A 19,848-nucleotide genomic window follows, 5' to 3' on the forward strand; every position below is an offset into this window, starting at 1 on the left:
TTTTCTGATGGTAGAAATAGATGAAGACTGTGAATGAAGCATTACAGTCTGACTTCTAGTTTGAGAATACTCTGTCCCTTGTTTCTTACCAGAGCCCAAGTTGCTCATTTTGTCAGGCATATGCTAAGCCAAAACTCAGATACCGAGGTTACTTATTCACTGCATATTTTCTGGGGCCAAAGGACATCCGGGATGTGTATTAAGGTTCTGACATCTGCAGTGAAAAAGTTGCCTTGTCTAGTTTTGTATAAAGCTAGCGGTACAATTTATTGACTGCTTTTCAGAGGGATAACTGTAAGATAGGAACTGCATTTGAGATTGCCAGTGAGTTGTATTGTAGATAAAATTAGCACATTTAATTCAATGGGGCAGTGATTCAAGGCTTAAAAGGCTTGGTTTGGTTTATCTCACTAGCTATAAGAGACACAATGATTACAGTAAGTGTATTAAAAGGAGCAGTAATAGCTGTAGGTGTTCCAGCTCTGATGTCTTGATAACGTTGGCGATGACTGGCTGTGAAGTGGCTGAGGCTGACCGACAGTCTGAGTTGATTTCCTGCATTTCCTATCGGCGGCCATCACTCCAGCTATCAGCGCCTGCCCTCTCTGGTTTAACTGATGCAGCCCTCAAGCCGGAGGAGCTCCTGTCTCAAGTTGTTTGAGCAGGGACCCACAGAAGAGGTCAAATGGATAATACTTGGACATACACACATGCAGTAATATCATTTTTGAGTTGCTATTTCATATATACTAAAATATTGTTCCTTCGTGAGTTAGAATACCCAACTGTCATTTCAGGTAAAGTGTACAGTACGGAACAAGAGTAAGGTTTATTTTATAGGCAAGGTCTAAAACATGGCATATCATGTCTTATTTAATCTGACTGTGCTGCTGCAACATTCCCTCTGTCATCTTCTCTCCTCCCCTCCCGTCTCCTTGTTTCTTTCTCTCTGTCTGCGCTTGGACAGAGGTGGCTTGTCTGCTGCATGGCTTAGCATACAGCCTGTGATCTTTTATGAATTTAGCATAAACCCTGCTGCTAAGCCAGGCGAAGACATTCACAAGAGAGGTTCACAGAAGAATATCAGAGCACTTGGCAAAATGTGAAATGAGGTGTTTTGTGGTTTGTTTGTTTTTTGCTTTGCTTTTCCAGACTACTTGGTCTGGTCTTGTGTCCCTACATTAAATAGTTCCTTGCTCCCCAAGTGTCCTCTGTTTACGTGAGTGCCCTGGAAAAACCCAGCCATAATAGGATTGGCATTCTAGCAGAGCTTTATTGGAGCTCAGAGACAACACATTAGAAGTTAGAGTTATGTCAGCACGTGTCCTCTTCCAGAATTACATCCCATGCAATTTTAAGCAGGAAGTTATTGCGAAAATATTGCAAAAAAATATTCTTTACAGTTTTTTGTGTATCACAATCATATTAGAGATGTAATGAAGGTAAATGACATATTTAAGAAGCTGAGGATCTTTGGAAAAGATCCTCTGCATGCTAACTAAGTAGGAAAGGGGGGGGGGGGTGAGGAGGGAGCTTTTTTGCAATAGGACAGTGGAAAGAAGACAGGAAAGCTAGGGGAAAGATATGCAGTAAATAGTAACAGGGTGGATTCAAACTTGGATCTCCATGTTAGGTAACTGGTAAACTAAACCAGCACCCCTGAAATTGCTAATGTTTGAAGTGTTTAATTAACATTTTGCTGATGACAACAGATGTAAAAATTCTGCTGATACAGATGCACTGTTTATGTTCATATATACTTGTACACATACACAGCAAAACCTATAATAATGCAGTCTCTGTGCTTAGTTTGCCTCATAAATGTCGGCATAGGCCACCCAACCCTTTCTGACATGCCTTGGTAAACCCCTGGTCCCATTACTATGCATTATGCATGGACCTATCTCTTAAGTCCCACAAAAGTAAAAGCTCCCCTTGAAAATAGAAGTTATACTGTCACAGGGTAACTTGTCACAGTGACATTTTAAATGTGCAGAAACATTTTGTTTCACAGTGTTAGAATTATAATGATAAAAAGAGCATCTTTTGGGCAGAGTCTCACCAACCTGCAAAACAGTTTCTAAATTGTAGAACAATTAATAATAAGGATACTGTTCCTCAAAATTGTAAAGACTTTGAATAGTTTACAGTATACAAATCTATTTGGGCAAGGAACAAGGCACAACATTAAAAACAAGCCTGACTCTGTCATGGAAATCACTGCATGGGCTCAGGAACACATCCAGAAATCTCCATCTGAGAACGTGGTTCACTGTGTCATCCGCAACTGTAGGTTAAAGCTCTGTCATGCAAAAAAGAAGCCATATGCGAGCATGATCCAGAAACACTGCTGTCTTCTCTGTGCCAGAACTCATTTAAAATGAACTGATGTAAAATGGAAAAATATTCTGTGGTCAGGTCAGATTAATCGAATTTTAAAAGTCTCTTTGGACGCTGTGTTCTCTAAGAGGACTAAAGAGGACAGATCAGTTCTCAAGCTTGCATCTGATGCCAGCCATCAATGCTGAAAGGTATATATATTGGTTTTAGAGCTGCATATTGTCTCTTCCCTCACAAGAAGAGGGGATGCTACACAGTTGGACTTTGGGTTGTAAAAACATTCAGGCAAAATTACTAACAGTGTTTTTTTAATGTTTGTCTTACAGAAAGAATGGCTTTGCCTCACCTGTCAAACTCAAAGAGCGATGTCAGGCCAGCTGGGAGATGTTTCACCATCATCCATGGCTTCCCCGAAGAAGCAGCCTCCTGGTCCTGTTCCCTCCTCCACACCTCCCCCTGCTGCTGTAGATAGCAAACCTGTAGTAGAACCAGCAGAGCCAACCCCACCAGCTTCTGAGACCAAGGTAGTCCCCACAACCCCCTCTGAATCAACACCTGATAGTGCACTAATTTCACCTAATCATAGTATTCCTCCTCCTGAGAACAGTTCACAATCAAAAGAACAAAACCAAACACTAGCAAGTGAGAATATTATTCTTTCTGAGAAAGACGTTCCTGTAGTAGAACCAGCAAACCTAACCCCACAAGCTTCTGAAACCAAAGTAGTGACCACAACCCCTACTGACTCCATGCCTGAGAGTGCACTGATTTCGCCTAATCATAGTATTCCTTCTCCTGAGAATGGTTTACACTCAAAAGAACAAAATCAAACACTAGCAGATGAGCATACTATTCACCGTGAGAAAGAGGTTCCAGTAGTAGAACCAGCAAACCTAACCCCACCAACTTCTGAGACCAAATTAGCACCCCCTGAGGCTGAGCTTGATAGTGCGGTAATTTCACCTAATCATAGCACTCCTCCTCCTGAGAACAGTTCGCATGACCCACCACAGACAACAGAACAACAAGAAGAAGATGAGAATGCCATCTACCCTGAGAAAGAAGTTCCTGTTTCAGAGAGTTTAGCTGATAGTACCCATGTAGCCCCACCAGCTGAGGAACAGCAAAACAGCTCTGAGAGAATAGCAGAGGATCCCCCTCAGCCAGGGAAAGAGCCATTTGATTCTGATCAACAAACTGTCGGTGAACTCCCAGCAGCTGAGCAACAACAGAGTAGCTCTGAGAAAGAATCAGAGGACCATCCTCATCCCTGTACAGAGATAGCTAATGATGAGCAACAAGCACAGAGTGCAACTGTCAGTGAAATCCCAGCAGTTGTGCAACATCAGAGTAGTTCTGAGAAACCCACAGAGGACCTTTCTCTCCCTGTGGAAGGTGAGACACAAAATCCATTGAGTAATGCAGGTTTAGACAAGACAACAGACCCTGCTGGGGCAGAAACTGAGCCAAATCCCGAGATTACGCAAAGTGAGGCTGCCGCTCCCCTGGCAGATAGTAAGAAAGTGGAACCCAGTCAAGAAAAGCATCCAGAAGTGACAACAAATGCAGCTGAGCCAAAGCCTGCTTTGATCCCTGAAGCAGTTAGACAGGAAACAGCTCCTGTTCAACCTGATACTACAGCTGCAAGTGTGAAAGAGGAGAAAACAACAGAGGTTTTAGCCAAGAAACCCCTGATAGGTGAACCACAAGTTACTCCAGCAGATCACACTCCACCTGACAGTGGAACAACACCTAATGTCAAGAGTGATGTTAGTGCAGAAGTAGAACCGAAAAACTCTGCGTCCCCTGTTGAACAAGTTGATGTCCTTGAACCTGATAAAGCTGATGAAGAATTAAAACAAAAACAGGCAGCAAGTGCAGAACCTGAAATTTCTTCTGCAGTATCAGAAAAGCATCCTGTCTCAGCTTCAGAGGGAAAAGGTCAGGCAAACGAAGTGAAAAATGAACAGTCAGAAAAAGATCAGGAGCCCACATTACTTGATCTGGCAGATAAATCCTCTCCTGTTGCTCAGTTTGAAGGAGAAACTAAAGCTGTGGAGAAATCAAATGAGGAGAACATCGCTGAAAATAAAGTTTCTCAGGAACTTAATAATGAGGTAGACACAACAGCGCAGAAAGCACCTGAGGGAGCTGATGAGGGAACATCAGTTGAGATTAAAACAAATGCATGTGTACCGATAACTACTGAGGTAAAACCAAATGACGAGGAAGTTGCTGAAGAAAAAGAAAATGAGGAGAATACAGTTCATAATGAAACTAACCAGAAACCTCTGGAACAGAATGTTACTAATACAGAAAATTCATCTCCTCTTCTCGACAAGAAGGAATCTGCAACGGGATTAGAGCCGGCTGCAACTGTTCCAGAGGAAATGCCAAAAGAAGAAATAGATATACAGAACAAGATAAAAGCAGGAACAAAGAATGAGCCAGCTGAGGAGAGCATTATTGAAACAGCATGCTTGTCAGAGAAGTCACAGGAGAAAGGAAAGACTGCGGTCGAAGAAGAGTGCACACCCGAAGCCACGGTGTTAAAATCAGATAATAAATCTGACAATGCAACGGTTATCTCTGTTCCACCACCCCCTGACTTCAAAGAGCCACAAATGGTCAATGAGGTGCCAGTGCAAAGTGTAGACAGCGCGTTATCCTCAGCTGTTACCAGTAAGACAAATGTCAGCGATCAAGCCAGTGAGGGGAACCTTTTCCAAGATGAGTCAGAGATGGGCTCACAAAAGACAAAGAGTATTGCTGAAAATCAACACGAAGCAGAGGAAGATACATCAGCTGTGACAGGCGGCGATGAGCAATTGTCAATCAAAGAGAAGAACGAAGCAGAATGTGACAAAAACGACGATGAGTCACAACCTGTTGCTGGCAACATGCAGACAACTATTTCAGTATCAGAGGCAAACGCAGTGTGCGACAAAGAAGGCACTGCAGAGTTTGATGTAGGCGAGGATGCAATATCAAAGAAGGATGAAGTATCAGAGACAGCTTTTGAAAATGGAGGTGTGCCTCTATCAGTATCTTCAGCTCCTGTCACAGAACCTGAAATCCCAGTTTCTGTAGTAAGTGAGCAGGACAGCAGCCCGAAGGAGGAAAACACTAACGTGGAGGAGGAAAAGGAGCCCCTTGAAAAACTCAATGATGAAGCCGAACTTTCTGAGGTGACCATAGTATTTAGCAGATGTAGAGGTAGATTAGAAAAAATGATCTTTCGGAACTGCTTGACCATTGCAAAAACAAAAAAACTTAAATAACTTAAATACAAAACAAGAATTTACAGTTGGAGGAAATGAAAAATTGTTCATTCCAGATGGGTTTTACTAGAGGTTGAATGAAGTATTGGTAGAACAATATATCCTACTGCTTCACCTTGCAATAAAATTATTGATAATCTTGGACCAAATATTAATAGTTCTTTAAAAACATGCTGCTACACTAAATAGATTCCTCCTCAGCTAATTTGATGTATCAGAGTTGCTTTTAATGACTTCTTGTTGTGCCAAATGAATGACAGATAGTGAAAGCAATATTACTCACATGTTAAAATAGAAGAAGCACAAATGAGGGAAATACAGTAGTAGACACTTCCAAAGAGCTAGTTAAATGAGCTGACATGTTATTACACACACATTGAAACACAATGAGTCATTACATTACAATACCATGATTATCTACTTCAAGTACACAAAGATATTAATTATAATAAAAATGCTCACTTAATTTTGTGCCAAATTAAACAATGTATGTCTAAATTGTTAAATATACAGTTTAATGTTTGGATTACTCATTAAGCATATGACATTCCTGAAAAGTGGAATAGTAAGAGCTGGATAATAGTTCAAGGTTTTGCTCTCATATGGTCATTGTCGAAAGTACCCCACACTAGTCATTCCTATTAACTCCTGAAATATATTTTAAATCTTCATTTTTCATTCCTGTCATTCCTAAATTCATATGAACTTGCATGTTGTGCTTATTTAAAACAACTGTCTTCGTAATTGTCAGAAATTAAGCATATATACTGAAAAAGTTTGTTTTTTTTATTCATCAGGTGAAAACAGTGGAGACCTTGAAAGAGCCTGGAATTAAAGAAGCAGCTGTCAAGGAAGGCAGCCCAACCAGTCCATCAGACCTAGCAAAGCTAGAAAGCACTGTCCTGCCCATCCTTGAGGCCCAGGCAACCACACAAGAAGAGGAGAAAAAAACAGACACTCTAAAGGCCAGGCGTAAATTAGAAGTGCTTCCTCTCTCACCTGACTCTCCTAGCTCAGAAGAGGACAGAGTGGTTTCTGATAAGAACGGCAATGGTACCACAAAGAAAAAGCTCCTTGTGCCCATGGATGTCAAGGCAGATTCCCTGGACGATAGCAGTGAAAGCTTTGGAAAAGAAAGCCCTATGTCAGGAGATGATGAAGAATTTATCCGAAAACAGATAATGGAAATGAGTGAGAATGAAGATGCTTCACAATCTGATGAGGAAAACCTAGTTCGGCGAAAGATCAGAGAGGACGAGAAGAAACAAAAGGAACAAAAGAAAACAGAAACTGTAGAGAAGGGCACGACAGGGAAAGTCAGACGGCTTACCAAGAAAAGCACCATAAGCCCAGATGATGAAGATAAGGAATTTGGTACTTTAGTGGATAAACATGATATAAACAAAGATATGGAAGCAGAAACAAAAGAAGGGAAGCAACAAAGTGGTACTGCAGTTCGCAAATTCCAAACTATGGAGCTGAATACAACTAGCAGCCCTGTGTCTATACCCAATGATGATGGAGAGCCTGAAATGGAAAGCCTGACAGATTCTCCAGATGATCGGTCTAGAGGTGAGGGGTCTTCCAGTCTACATGCGTCCAGCTTCACTCCTGGAACTTCCCCAACATCCCTCTCATCACTGGATGAAGACAGTGATAGCAGTAGTCCGAGCCATATCCGCAGTGGTGAAGGTAAACAGCACAGGAAAGCCAAACACAGACAACCTGGTCAAATGCTGCCAACTATCGAAGACTCTTCTGAGGAAGAAGAGTTACGGGAAGAGGAGGAGCTGCTCAGGGAGCAAGAAAAACAGAAGGGCTCAGGGAAAAAATCCAAAAAAGATAAAGATGAGATTCGAGCCCAGAGGAGGCGAGAGCATCAAAAGACACCGCCAAGCAACCTTTCCCCTATTGAAGATGCCTCACCAACTGAAGAGCAGAGGCAGGAAGCTGAAATGGAGGAGATTAGACGATCATCTTGCTCAGACTTTTCACCCAGTATTGAATCAGATCCTGAAGGATTGGAAATCCATGCTGCAAAGATTGCGGCAGTCCAGAAAACCTATCAGCTGCCCATGTCTGTATCTCTTCACTCCCCAACAGATGATCAAAATGTTGATAAACCACAGAAAAAACCTCTCAGATCTGCTGATGAAGCCTATGAGGAGATAATGCTGAGGGCCAAGTCTCCAACAGCTGACAAAGGTGAAATTCAGCCAGAAAAAGAGTCCCTATATGGAGGCATGCTCATCGAAGATTATGCATATGCATCTCTTATTGACAATTCGACAGCTGATCTCGAGGACACAGAGAAGATTACTGTTCCCACTCAGCCCAAAAAGCTGCGATCGCCAGATGAAGTTTATGAAGACATGATAAAGAAAAGAAAGGAATTCATGCAGCTAGAGCAGGAATACCAAAATATGCAGGCAAAAAAGGAAAGCACTAACCCAGAAATTGTGCTGCAGCCTGCTGATATTACTGTTTCCAAAAGCAGTACAATAACATTAGACATGGATGGGAAGCCATTGTTGGATGCTGAAACTGCCTATGAAGAGCTAATGAAAAGAGTCCTGACTCCTGGAACAAGTCCAACTCAGCATGAGCCAAAAGTAGAAGCCACTGCATCTAGAAAGGCACTCCACCCTATTCCAGACTTAAAAGTAACGCAGTGCTCTTCAGGAGAGTTATCTTCTGATGATGAAATTATACCTAAAAAGGAAGTGGAGAAAAATCCTGTATCAGATGTCCCATCAGCAATGGAAACTGAGCCTGTGAAAGAAACGTTTCCATCACCCACATCAGATCAGCAACCTGAAACCACAATCCTAGCAACCCAAGGTGATATTGTGGACTTGACTAGTGCATCTACAAAAACATCAGCTCCTGTGATTGCCAGTGTATCACCCTTGCCTACAGTCCCCCAGTATACACCTGGTATACCAAGTGTAGTATCAACTGCCCCACCTGTGCCCCCGAAGCCAACTGTCCTGCGTAGGGCTAATTCTCAGGAAAAAACAGAAGAACCTGTTGCACCGCCGCTCCCTCCTCCCACTCCTCCAAAACCTACTGTTTTTCCCAGGAAAGCTCCAGTTCCACTTCCACCTCAGGCTTCAGCAGCTCCAGTAAGGCAAGAGACAGTGACTATGACTACAGCTCAAGCATCACCTACAAGACAAGTAGTTACTCCAACATACAAACCTCATGTTCCCCCTCCTGTACCCCCAAAGCCATCCATCCCCGTTGGAATTGGGGATAGCCACAAACCAGGACATGGTGTTAAACCACCAATTGCACCAAAGCCTGGCTCACAGCCTTCATCACCTGCCCATGCCCCACATCCACAAAGACCCTCTGTACTTCCCACAGGTCCTAGTGACATAGCCCTTAATCTAAGCCCCACTTCTGAAAGCAAATTGTTTCAACCATCACCAAAGTCTCCTTCTTCTCCAAGATATGCCAGCAATCTTCGTGACACATATGTGGTCATCACTCTGCCATCTCAGCCTAGCTCTCCTGTAGATAGTGTTACCACTCATGCTCCCTCTAGCCCTGGTCCAGCATCTCCTTCATGGCAAGCTCAGCCTGAGACATACCACCATCAGCAGCCTCAACCTCAACCATATTCACAGCAGCAGCAGCAGCAGCAACAAACACCTCCTCAAACAACCAGGGTGCCTCTGGCATATACACGAGTCACAGAATCCATTGAAAGTCAAGAAATTTGTGGCCCTGAAAAACATGTATCTAGCTCTTGTCATATAATTGAGGCTATATCAGCCTCAGCACAGCCACCTGTGGTGATGCCCAACCTCATCTCTCAAGTGGTTACCACAGAAGTCCAAAGGACCACTGTCTCTGTTGTTCATGAAAGGACACCACCACCAGTGCCAGCTCCAAGGGCAAATGGTCTCCCAATATCAATGCAGAAGCCTATGCCCCAGTTGCCAGCACAGAATGGACAGGCTATTCAACCTTCTGAGGTGGTAGATCTTAGGACTATGAAAGTGGATCCAGAATCAACCACACGTGGTGTGGATCTGTCTGCTGGTCCAGACTCAAGACATCAGTCCCTTACGACTGATGTCAGTCGTCACAGCAGTGCAGTGCAGTCCCCTGTGGTCAACCTCAGTGCTGAATCATCTACAGTTTCTATAGTAACTGATAGCATTACCATCGTGACCTGTGCTGCCACAATCCAGCGACGCGACAACTTGGACACCTCTTTGACCTCTTCAGTACCCCTTCAGCTAACAAAAAACAAATCATTTGAACCCGTTTCTCAAATTATTTATCGACCAATTGATTCTCAGCCGTCTACTCATGCTACTGCTGAGATCCCTATTAATCTCTCAGTTGGATCTAGTACGAGTGGAGGAACACTCCAGGCCACCCCTGTAACAATTGCACCCGCTTCTGTTGCAAGTTGTATTGCTAATGGATTAACTAATGGCACAACCACAGTGTCAGGAGCTGTTGACCTTAGCACAAATAAACCATTCAACACTGTGGTTTCAGTGGATGCTGCGTCTACCGAAGTGGTTACAGCTGTAATCACAGACGATGGCAAACCAGTGGATCTGACTGCAGGGAAAAGAGCTGTATGTTGTGATGTTGTGTACAAGCTTCCATTTGCAGGAAGTTGTGCAACTCACCAACCTACCACACCCTTGCCTGAAGATCGCTTTGGATATCGTGACGACCACTATCAGTATGACAGGTCGCCTTATGGCATGAGAGGGTTTGGTGGAATTAAACCTTCTATGTCAGATACTAACCTAGCAGAGGCTGGTCTCTTCATTTACAAGAGTAAAAACAGCTATAATTTCAGTGGCACAACTGAAGGTGCAGTAGATCTTACCTCAGCAAAGATTTCTGATGCAGGTCAGTGCAGTGACATTGCAGACCTGTCACTTAAATGTCACTTTGAACTGCTTCCACTTATTCATGGCTAATGTGGAAATAATGGCTACTTTTTGTTTTTATTTTGTTTTGCATGGACATTTTTTCTTTTTTTTTTTTAATCATTTTTTTTGTTTTACCATTATATTTTTTGCATGTACCTGCATGCTGTTACTTTGTTGAACCTCATTGGAGTTTTTTTTTTGTCTTCCACCTTTTTTCATTATTTGAACAAGGCATGGCTTGCTGCAACAATTAATAATTCTGTAATACTGGGACTGAAATGATATCTTTGACTTTTGACAGGTGAAGCTGTTGACTACTCCAAGAAAGGAACTTACGCTGGAATGACAATTCCTCCCTATTCTCAAGATAGAGTCACAAGTGCTGTTGGCACACTCTTTGGTACAAGCAGTGTTTTGAGATCATCAAATGGAGTGGTTTATTCCTCTGTTGCAGCCCCAGTCCCATCTACATATGCCATTACCACCCAGCCAGGGTCCATATTTAGTACAGCATACAACACCTTGTCAGGTATGCATACCAGCGACACCATGCCTTCTCTTTCCAACCTCCAGAACCTACCACTTACTCGATCCCACAGTTTTCTATCCACCATCTCTACTACTGCAACAGAAGAACAAGCAGATGCTCCACTCAATCTAGAGATATCTAGAGGAGGCACTACTGCTGGTGATGCTGCAACTACTGCAGCAACTTCTTTATCTCTTGACACCTATACTGATGCATCTCTGGAGGCTATAGCTGCTTCACTGGAAGCGCTTTCTTCACCCATGGTTCCTGGAGACAGCCAGTATCAGGCAGAGCGCGAGAGACTAGAAATGGAAAAACTCAAGCAACAGCGCCTGGCTGAGGAATTAGAATGGGAACGGCAGGAAATTCAGCGGTTCCGAGAACACGAACAACTCATGGTGCAAAAGGAACTGGAGGAGCTGCAGGCCATGAAACAGCAGATACTTGCCCAGCAAGAAGAGGAAAGACAGGCTCACCTTATAATGCAGAAAGAAACTTACGCTCAGCAGCAGCAGCAGCTTGAGCAGATTCAGAGACTCCAAGAGCAGCTCCGTCTGCAACTGGAAGAGCAAAAGCTTCGTCAGATGTACCCAGGTGGGGACATACAAGAGGCAGTTGTCTTAGGACCTGATGGCACTGTACTGGCCCGAAAGATCACAGATAGTGGGTGCCAGACAGATGAAGAGGATGAAGCAGTCAGCAAAGCTTACACAGCAGGTAGAAAAAAGAGAACTGCTAAAAAGAGCGTTGACAGTTGTGTGCAGACTGATGATGAGGATCAAGATGAATGGGAGGCTCAGAACAGAAGCAGACAAAGCCGTCCACGTACTGCCAGAGGTGATAGGGGTGGGCAGTCTGAGATGTCTCTTCAAGCCCACACTGAGATTTCTATACAAACTGATACAGATGGGAACATTAGAATGGATACCAGAATGGAGCTTTCAGATTCTGAAAGGACCTCACCAAAGAAACGACCTACCCCCTTAGAAATAGGGCAGTCTGCTAACCTCAAAGCTGATTCTTCTACTCTTCAGGCCCCTCCTAAATCCCCCAAAGTGCTCTATTCCCCTGTATCCCCTTGTATCTCACCAAGCAAATCCCTTGAGTTTGTGTCTTATGATAAATCCCTTGGTGATACAAGCCCACAAAACCTAAGAGGAAGTCCTGATCCATCAAAAGCCTCTCCAGCCAGTCCCAGAGGACAGAAATCCATGCAGAGATCTATGTCTGATCCTAAGCCCATGAGTCCAACAGGAGAAGAAAGAGCAACATCTGGAACCCAGTATGGTGAAGGCTATACTGTAAGTACTACCATCGTAATTGACATAAATCCAGGAAGCAAAACCACAAGCCAAAAATATGAATTTATTTTAACTTTCAGATGGTGTGATCTGTGTTTAAACTTTTCTTTTGGTTGATTAATTTTGACATTTCTGGAGAGTTATCTTCAGCTTAATCCCATTTCTAGGTAAAATATCATGGAGTATTGTAGTCAGTTTTCTGCCTGGGCAATTCACCACTGAGAATCTCATACGTACATAAACAGTTGGAAATAAGCTGAGGTTGCAGGAAACACTAAGCTGTCAGAGATCCATCAAGGGTTTGTGAATAAATTATTTCTTGTGCAACAGTAGTGTGGAATATTTATGGGCAGAAATACATATGTTACTGTTACCTAGAAAAAAGATAATCAACAATTTGTCTTTCAATCACTCTACTACAATACATCCTTATAGAGGAAGACTATCAAACAACTTAAATTTATACAGTTTGCTCTGTTTTAATTACTCATAAAATGTAGCAGTTATCACTAATTAATTTATCTGAGTAACATATTGTTTATGAAGCTGAAGGCTCCTTAAACAATTATTTTGGGAACTAAACTACTTTTACAACACTTTTTTTCCTACAGGGCATAGGCTCAGGTGGTACACCAACAGGGACTCAAAAGAAGGTGAAGAGGACTCTCCCAAATCCTCCATCAGAGGATGAGTCAACAACCACTGGACAGACAGCATATAGCACTGGCTCAGCCCGTCGAAGAATGTGCCGTAATTCCAACATGGCACGCGCCAAGATCCTACAAGACATTGATCGAGAGCTAGATCTGGTGGAGCGCGAGTCTTCCAAGCTCCGCAAAAGACAAGCAGAATTAGATGAGGAGGAGAAAGAGATAGATGCAAAGCTAAGATACTTGGAGATGGGCATTAATCGTAGAAAGGACGCACTGCTTAAAGAAAGAGAGAAGAGGGAAAGGGCCTACTTGCAGAGTGTTGCAGAGGACAGAGACTACATGTCAGACAGTGAGGTTAGCAACATCCGAGAGACTAGAGGAGGTGGTGAGGATGAGGAGATTGAAAGTCATGGTCTTGAACGTCCCAGGACAGCTCCTCAGTCAGAATTGGATGACTTTGTCCCACCACAAACCAAGCACGAGTATGGAAAATACTCTCAGTACCAATACGCTCAAAGTCAATTTCAGCAGTCTCTCTACCAGACACCTCAGTCCTACCAGTCTCATTCAATCTACTCCTCTGTCCCTTCGCTCACTACCTCCCAGCAGCAGAGTTACCACCAAATGCTTTTGTTGCAGCAGAAAGCTGCGAGACAAGCAGCCCTACTCTCAGAGCTCGATGCAACGAAATATGATGTCATTAGCCGTCAGCCTGATCCCACTTCATCAGCTTACCTTGGTGTTAAGTATGACAAATATGGGAATCATCTTGATCTCAGAGCCTTAGAAGTGGGAAGTATAGCAGGTAGCCCAATGTCAGCTGTCTCTGATTCCTACTACACAGATGTAGATCACCACACACCTCGGAGTTACATGCTGCTGGAAGATGCTGCAGAACTAGCTAAAGGCTCCACAGGTCTGTCCTCATCTTATAGTCTGGCTGAGAGGGAGCTGGCAAAGGCAGAGAAACTGCTTCGTAGGAGTGCTGCTGATCTGGGGTCTACTGACTATTTGGGATCCACGTCCAGACTTCATACCTTTGGAAAGACCCCTGACGAAGAGGATACCATGGAGGAACCCTATGAACTGAAACTTTTAAAGCAGCAGCTTAAGCAAGAGTTTAGGAGAAGTACAGGTGGGACTGAAAACTTAGAACAATTGACAGGTCTCTCACAGCACTACTATACACCAAGCTCTAGCATCTCTGGTTACTCTCAGAGACACTATCCAAAGTCAGAAAAGTATAGCATCAGTCGACTTACTCTTGAGAAGCAGGCAGCTAAACAACTCCCAGCATCTATGTTGTACCAAAAACATAAGACACCACTACTAGATCCTAAAATCTCCTCCAAGTATTCCTCTATTACAGACAGTAGAGGTTTAGAGACTGACTATACTAGCTATTTGGGGTCCACCAGTGCATCCCCAAGATCCAGCCGTCTCTTGCAAGATGAGATTACCTTTGGTCTTCGGAAGAATATTGCAGAGCAGCAAAAGTATTTAGGATCCACCCTGGGTGCTAACTTGGCTGGGTCACTTAACTTGAGTCAGAGCTTGGGTTTGGATTCTGCCTATCCTAGTGGTAGTCGTTCAAGACCATCCTCCAGGCCCACATCTTGCTATGGCCTGGACTTGTCTATCAAAAGAGACCCATCAAGCTCTTCACTCAGGCTGAAAGGAGATGGTGAAGCATCTGGAGACGGCCCAAATTATCAAACCCCATCTGGTCGCACCAAACCTACTAGCCTTCCCATTGTCCAAAGTGGGCGCGGCAGAATACCCATAGTGGCCCAGAATTCAGAAGAAGAGAGTCCACTGAGCCCTGTTGGGCAGCCTATGGGTATGGCCCGTGCATCAGCGGGACCTCTGCCTCCCATCTCAGCCGATTCAAGGGACCAATTTGGTTCTTGCCTTTCATTGCAAGACTCCCAGCAGCAGCAACATATCAGGGAAGAGCCAACAAGGGGTAGGAGTTATGTGCTGCTGGATGATCTTCAGGGCACCATGTCAGATAGCGAAGGTAAAAAACAGACTTGTTACACTGCCACTTCTTTCCTAATTAGTGTTTCATCATTAACACTTTTTGGTTATGGTTTGTCTTGCATGAATTTATTACTAAAGTGGGTAAAATATAGCTTGTGTTTCTTCATTCAGACTCAGCATGTCTTTTGAGGTGTTTTTGTTTTTCCTTTGCATTCTGTTGAATGTGTCTTCTTATTCCTTTCTAGTGCAAGTACATTTAATATTGAGTTCCTTTGTGCATGCAAATCATTTGTAAACTTTTCTGTTTCCTATAGACTTGAATGTATCTTTATGTATACACTGTTTTCTATTTTCTGTTCTATTCTCATCCCAATTATTGTGTAACATCTTCCTATATGAGTTCACTGCACTGTACAGTCTGACATCCTGTTTCAGATACATGAAAGGCGTCCCCCAAGAAATACAACTTTAAAACTCAACATGATGTCACACGTAGCTGTTGAAATGCTTGAAGTATTTTAAATCCTTCTAATTAAGCATTTAGACGACAGTAGTATATTGATCCTTTAAAATAGATCACATAGAGAAAATGTTTTCACTGTAAATGATGCAATGAAAAAAGTGCCTTTGCCACTCAAAAAGTTAGAGTTCTGTCAGTTTCAGTCAATTTCTCTTAAGCATAATAGTGTCCTGTCTGCATTTTCATAGACAGTAATATACAAATATATATTTTTGGATTATTGATGTGCAATGTGAATACAGGATATTTACTTAGTTATTCCATGATTGCATTTAACTTTCTACTAGTACCCAGTAAGACTAAACTATAGGAAGATTTAAAATGTTTTTTTTGTTTTGTTTTGTTTCATTTTGTTTGAAATGCATGATATTTCTTTGCAATACTTCTGTGTTAATAAATATAAAACTTTTACATGCATGTCTTGTCTTAAATATCTGCTTTTGTGCACTGTGATACATGAGTGATTTTATGCTGCATGAAATGCATGCATGCCTCCTTCATGTAAGAAGATCACCGAAAATCTGATCATTTGATTAACTTCTGTTAAGCAAACATAGTTCATTATTTTTGCTGCAGCTTCTATAGCTGAAAGCAAATGAGCTGTCATACATATGAGGACAGTGTTTTTTTCCAAAACAGTGGTTCAAAAGCACTATTACAACAGGAAAGGGGAAAAAACATTATTGTTGCCAGCACTTGCTGTCGTGATGGAAGTGGTTCGCAATAAATCATGTGTTTCAAAAACGACTTCTATAAAGCAGCTCTAGAACTTCTAAACTTTAAGCTGAGGACAATGTATTACTAAAACAGGATGCAAAATGGGCTGTCATTAAGTGCAAACTACATTCATATTAACATTTCCTATCTTTTTGTTTCATATGCTTAAAGATGCCATGTCTGAGTTGTCTTGAATGCAGTTTAATTATTTACCTATTGATTCATATGGATCCCAATATTTTATTCATACTTTATAATACATTAAACCCGTTTGCCTTGATTGCAGCCCTAAGTGATTCCCTGATGGCTTTGAACAGAGACGATGCAACCAATGGTAGAGTATTAGTTCAGTTCTCTACGCTAATATATTAACTTGCACCACAAATAAAATGCATATCAACAAAATGGTGTCTAAATGTTGGGGAGGTTTAAGACATTTCAAATTTGGTAATACAAACAATACTTATATTGGAAATTTAAAACAAATTTAAATGATTTTACATTTTTTACAGTTTTCATAAGATTCATCACACACTTGTTGGGGAGGAGACTCATTCACCTTCCTAACAACTGGAGAAAAATTGTAGAAATATACCCAACATTTACATCTATCGACAAGTATGGCAAGATAGATTTAGTTTATGCTACTGTGTTGTACTAATAGTGCTTTAATCGTTCTCAATCTGCCTTATTTTCTGTGCATACATATGGAATTGTTTTGGTTTTTGGCATCGTTTTCCTACTTTGCAAAAAGTGTAACAGATTAAACTTCTGTTTGGCTCATATTTTTTCCTCATATTTTTTGCAACCTAACAACTAATATGTAGACGTTTTTTCAATGGCATGTAATCACCTTTAAATGACCTGATAACCATCCTCTGTAAGTGGATGGAAAAGTCCAGATTCTCAGATTGGTTTTGAAGCTGTGCTTGTTTTTATCCCTGAAGCCTACCACCTTAGACGGGAAGAGACAGATTGGTTTGACAAACCGAGAGATGGGCGGTCGGAGAACGGACAGGAGAAGAGACAGGTGAAAGAGGAAAAAACACACATACACTGTAGTAAAGTTCTCAAAGTGTCATCTATGAAATACCAAGCTGCATGCATCCACATGGAATCATCTTGATATATATAAATATATATATAAATATGTTGCATGAATGGTGTATGGTTTTTGTATAGTAGCACAAGGCACTTAACGTCTTACCATTGTGTATGGGCCATAGGGAAAAGGTCCATACTACCCCTTCCCTCACCTCAGGGTCAAACTGCAGAGGGATCCTAAAGACCGCAGTGTCTCAGGTAAAGTAACACAGTTTACAGGAGCATCATGTTAATGGTAGAGTGACTGACTATACAGTCAGAAAGGCATGTATGTTCATGTGTTATTGACTGTTGTACAGTCAGTTAGGACTGCATCAAATATAATTAGGAATAAGAATGTTATAAAATAAATGAAATAAAAATATTTACAAAGGATAGACAACAAAATATGCATAACAAAATATAGACATTAACCTAGATCTTTTTGGGTTTACAGAGCATGACTAGTTAGCTTAATGCATATTACTTAATATTCCAGCCAAATCTCAGCAAACTAGCAGGTCACTTTGTTAGCCTATATGTTGCATCACACAACTCTTCCAGGCTCAAAGCAGCCCAGCATTTCATTTCCTGGCTTCCCTTTCGATTTGGCTCTCCTCCACGCTCATCAGTCATTGCCATGCTCAAAATGGCGTATCCCTCACACTCAGGATTATCTTATGCAATTAACAAGCAGCCCAGAAAGGAAGCGTTTTGTTTACTAGCGCCCGGTGCTGAACTGAATCATTTTGCTGCAATGTTTTTGTTCTGGCTTCAATAACCATAAAAAATGGTTTCATGGTTCAAAATTAGTAAGGTTTCTGTTTTTGCGTAATTGAAAGCCTCTTTATGTAGGCTGAGAAAATCAATACAAGGGTAGTGGTTTAATCTAGTTAACAGTGTACTGTGTGTAGACAGTGTGCTGCCTACATATGACCTAAACTGCTGCTGGACACAGAAAATCTGCAAACAAAATGATGCACACATTTCTTTAAGACTGTGATTTAAATTAACATATCAATTTAAGCTATTAAGCTTTACCTGGAGTTTAGCTGGGTTTTCTCATCAGTTTTGGATTAAGCATCTAGTAATTTAAGTTTCAGAGACTGCATCAAAGTGCATATATTTCAGTCAAAAGTTTACAGCTAGCCAAAACCAGCAAGTATGCTATAATGAGCTTTAGCTTTAGCTATGGCTAGCTCCCTAGCTTAATTCCCACTCCCACGATATCTAAACCCATAACTTTTAGCTACATTTTACCTGCTTATCTCTGAAAAATTATTGTATTTTTAGTAAATAACTTACATGTTTAATTTGATACAAAATATCAAATTACAGGCTTAATTCTATTTTGACCATAGACAGTATAAAAGATGGCCACAGCTACGTCACCTCTTGGTTTGTGAAGTCTCCTTAGGAGCCTCAAGATGAGGATTTTCACCATGTTGGTCTCAAAACTTAGAGGTTTTGAGAAAGGGGCACGTCTGGCTGTGAAACTGCATGCTCATTGGGCGTTGACTCGTGAATCACAAGTAGTTAGCCAATGAGCTTATTTCTAATAATCCTCAGTTCTGGACCATGGTATGACAAGGGTTTAGAAAATGGACCTAATGCTTTATTAAATATGGTCTAAAACAGCGATCCCCAACCTTTTTTGCACCACGGACCGGTTTGTGCCCGACAATATTTTCACGGACCGGCCTTTAAGGTGTCGCGGATAAATACAACAAAATAAAACTAGTACCGGTACCGAAAAAAAGAAGATTTATTCATAACACACGTGAAAAGACCCAGGAAAACCGAGTTAACGAAAAAACGATAACAAAATAACACTAAAAACTGATAAAAACCCTGAAAATCATACATTTCACACCCGAGTCTCACTCTCACGGCCCGGTACCAAATGACTCACGTACCGGTCCGTGGCCCGGGGGTTGGGGACCGCTGGTCTAAAACAAGCGACTGAGACTCAAAACTGACTCAAACTCAAAAGCACTTTTCCATTTTTTGAAACCATAGGCATTGCCCCCTTGTGGCCATTAAAAAGAATTCAGGTCATGTCTTTTATACAGTCTTTATTTTGTCTGACTCTGTAGTCAGTGTATTTGGCTTTCTACATAATAGTCACACTTTTATGTTATTTGACGAGTTTTTTTTTGTGTACAGTCATACAAAAGAAATCATATATTGAATTATAAATGTTGTAGACTGTGGGCTACTTCTACCATAAACACTCACCAGTCTTTCTTTTGGGGCATTAACAGGAAATGGTCTGGGTATCCGAGTGGTCGGAGGAAAAGAGGTCCCTGGTAGTAATGGAGACATTGGAGCATATGTTGCCAAAGTGTTACCTGGTGGAGCGGCAGAACAAACAGGAAAGATTCTTGAAGGTAAGCTCTTTCATCTAATTAAATCTCTTATTGTGAAAATTAAGTAGAGTAAATGGAGTGTAACTACAATGTGACTGATAACTCACTAGTCTTCTGCCATACAGTTAAGGGGTGCCATAAGGTATTGTGCGATACAAAATTAAG

The 19,848-nt window shown here is 41.8% G+C and overlaps 1 protein-coding gene across 6 annotated transcripts in view; it reads left to right on the forward strand.

Annotated features, from left to right (window-relative positions):
* Positions 1-19,848, forward strand: part of pcloa (piccolo presynaptic cytomatrix protein a) — a 56,849-nt gene that overhangs the window by 18,544 nt on the left and 18,457 nt on the right. For 3 of the 6 annotated variants that reach the window (XM_042224183.1, XM_042224185.1, XM_005930256.2), the window contains exons 1-8: positions 2,879-5,528; positions 6,419-10,505; positions 10,830-12,358; positions 12,970-15,031; positions 16,518-16,565; positions 17,179-17,261; positions 17,458-17,533; positions 19,579-19,704. In XM_042224183.1, coding sequence (XP_042080117.1) covers positions 3,090-5,528; positions 6,419-10,505; positions 10,830-12,358; positions 12,970-15,031; positions 16,518-16,565; positions 17,179-17,261; positions 17,458-17,533; positions 19,579-19,704 — 10,450 coding nt within the window. In that variant the 5' untranslated portion in view covers positions 2,879-3,089. The other 3 variants (XM_005930255.3, XM_005930257.2, XM_042224184.1) reach the window with 3 other exon arrangements.

Source organism: Haplochromis burtoni, unplaced genomic scaffold (genome assembly GCF_018398535.1).
Source record: "Haplochromis burtoni strain Fernald_Lab_line unplaced genomic scaffold, NCSU_Asbu1 Contig_131, whole genome shotgun sequence".
Lineage (NCBI taxonomy): Eukaryota > Metazoa > Chordata > Actinopteri > Cichliformes > Cichlidae > Haplochromis > Haplochromis burtoni.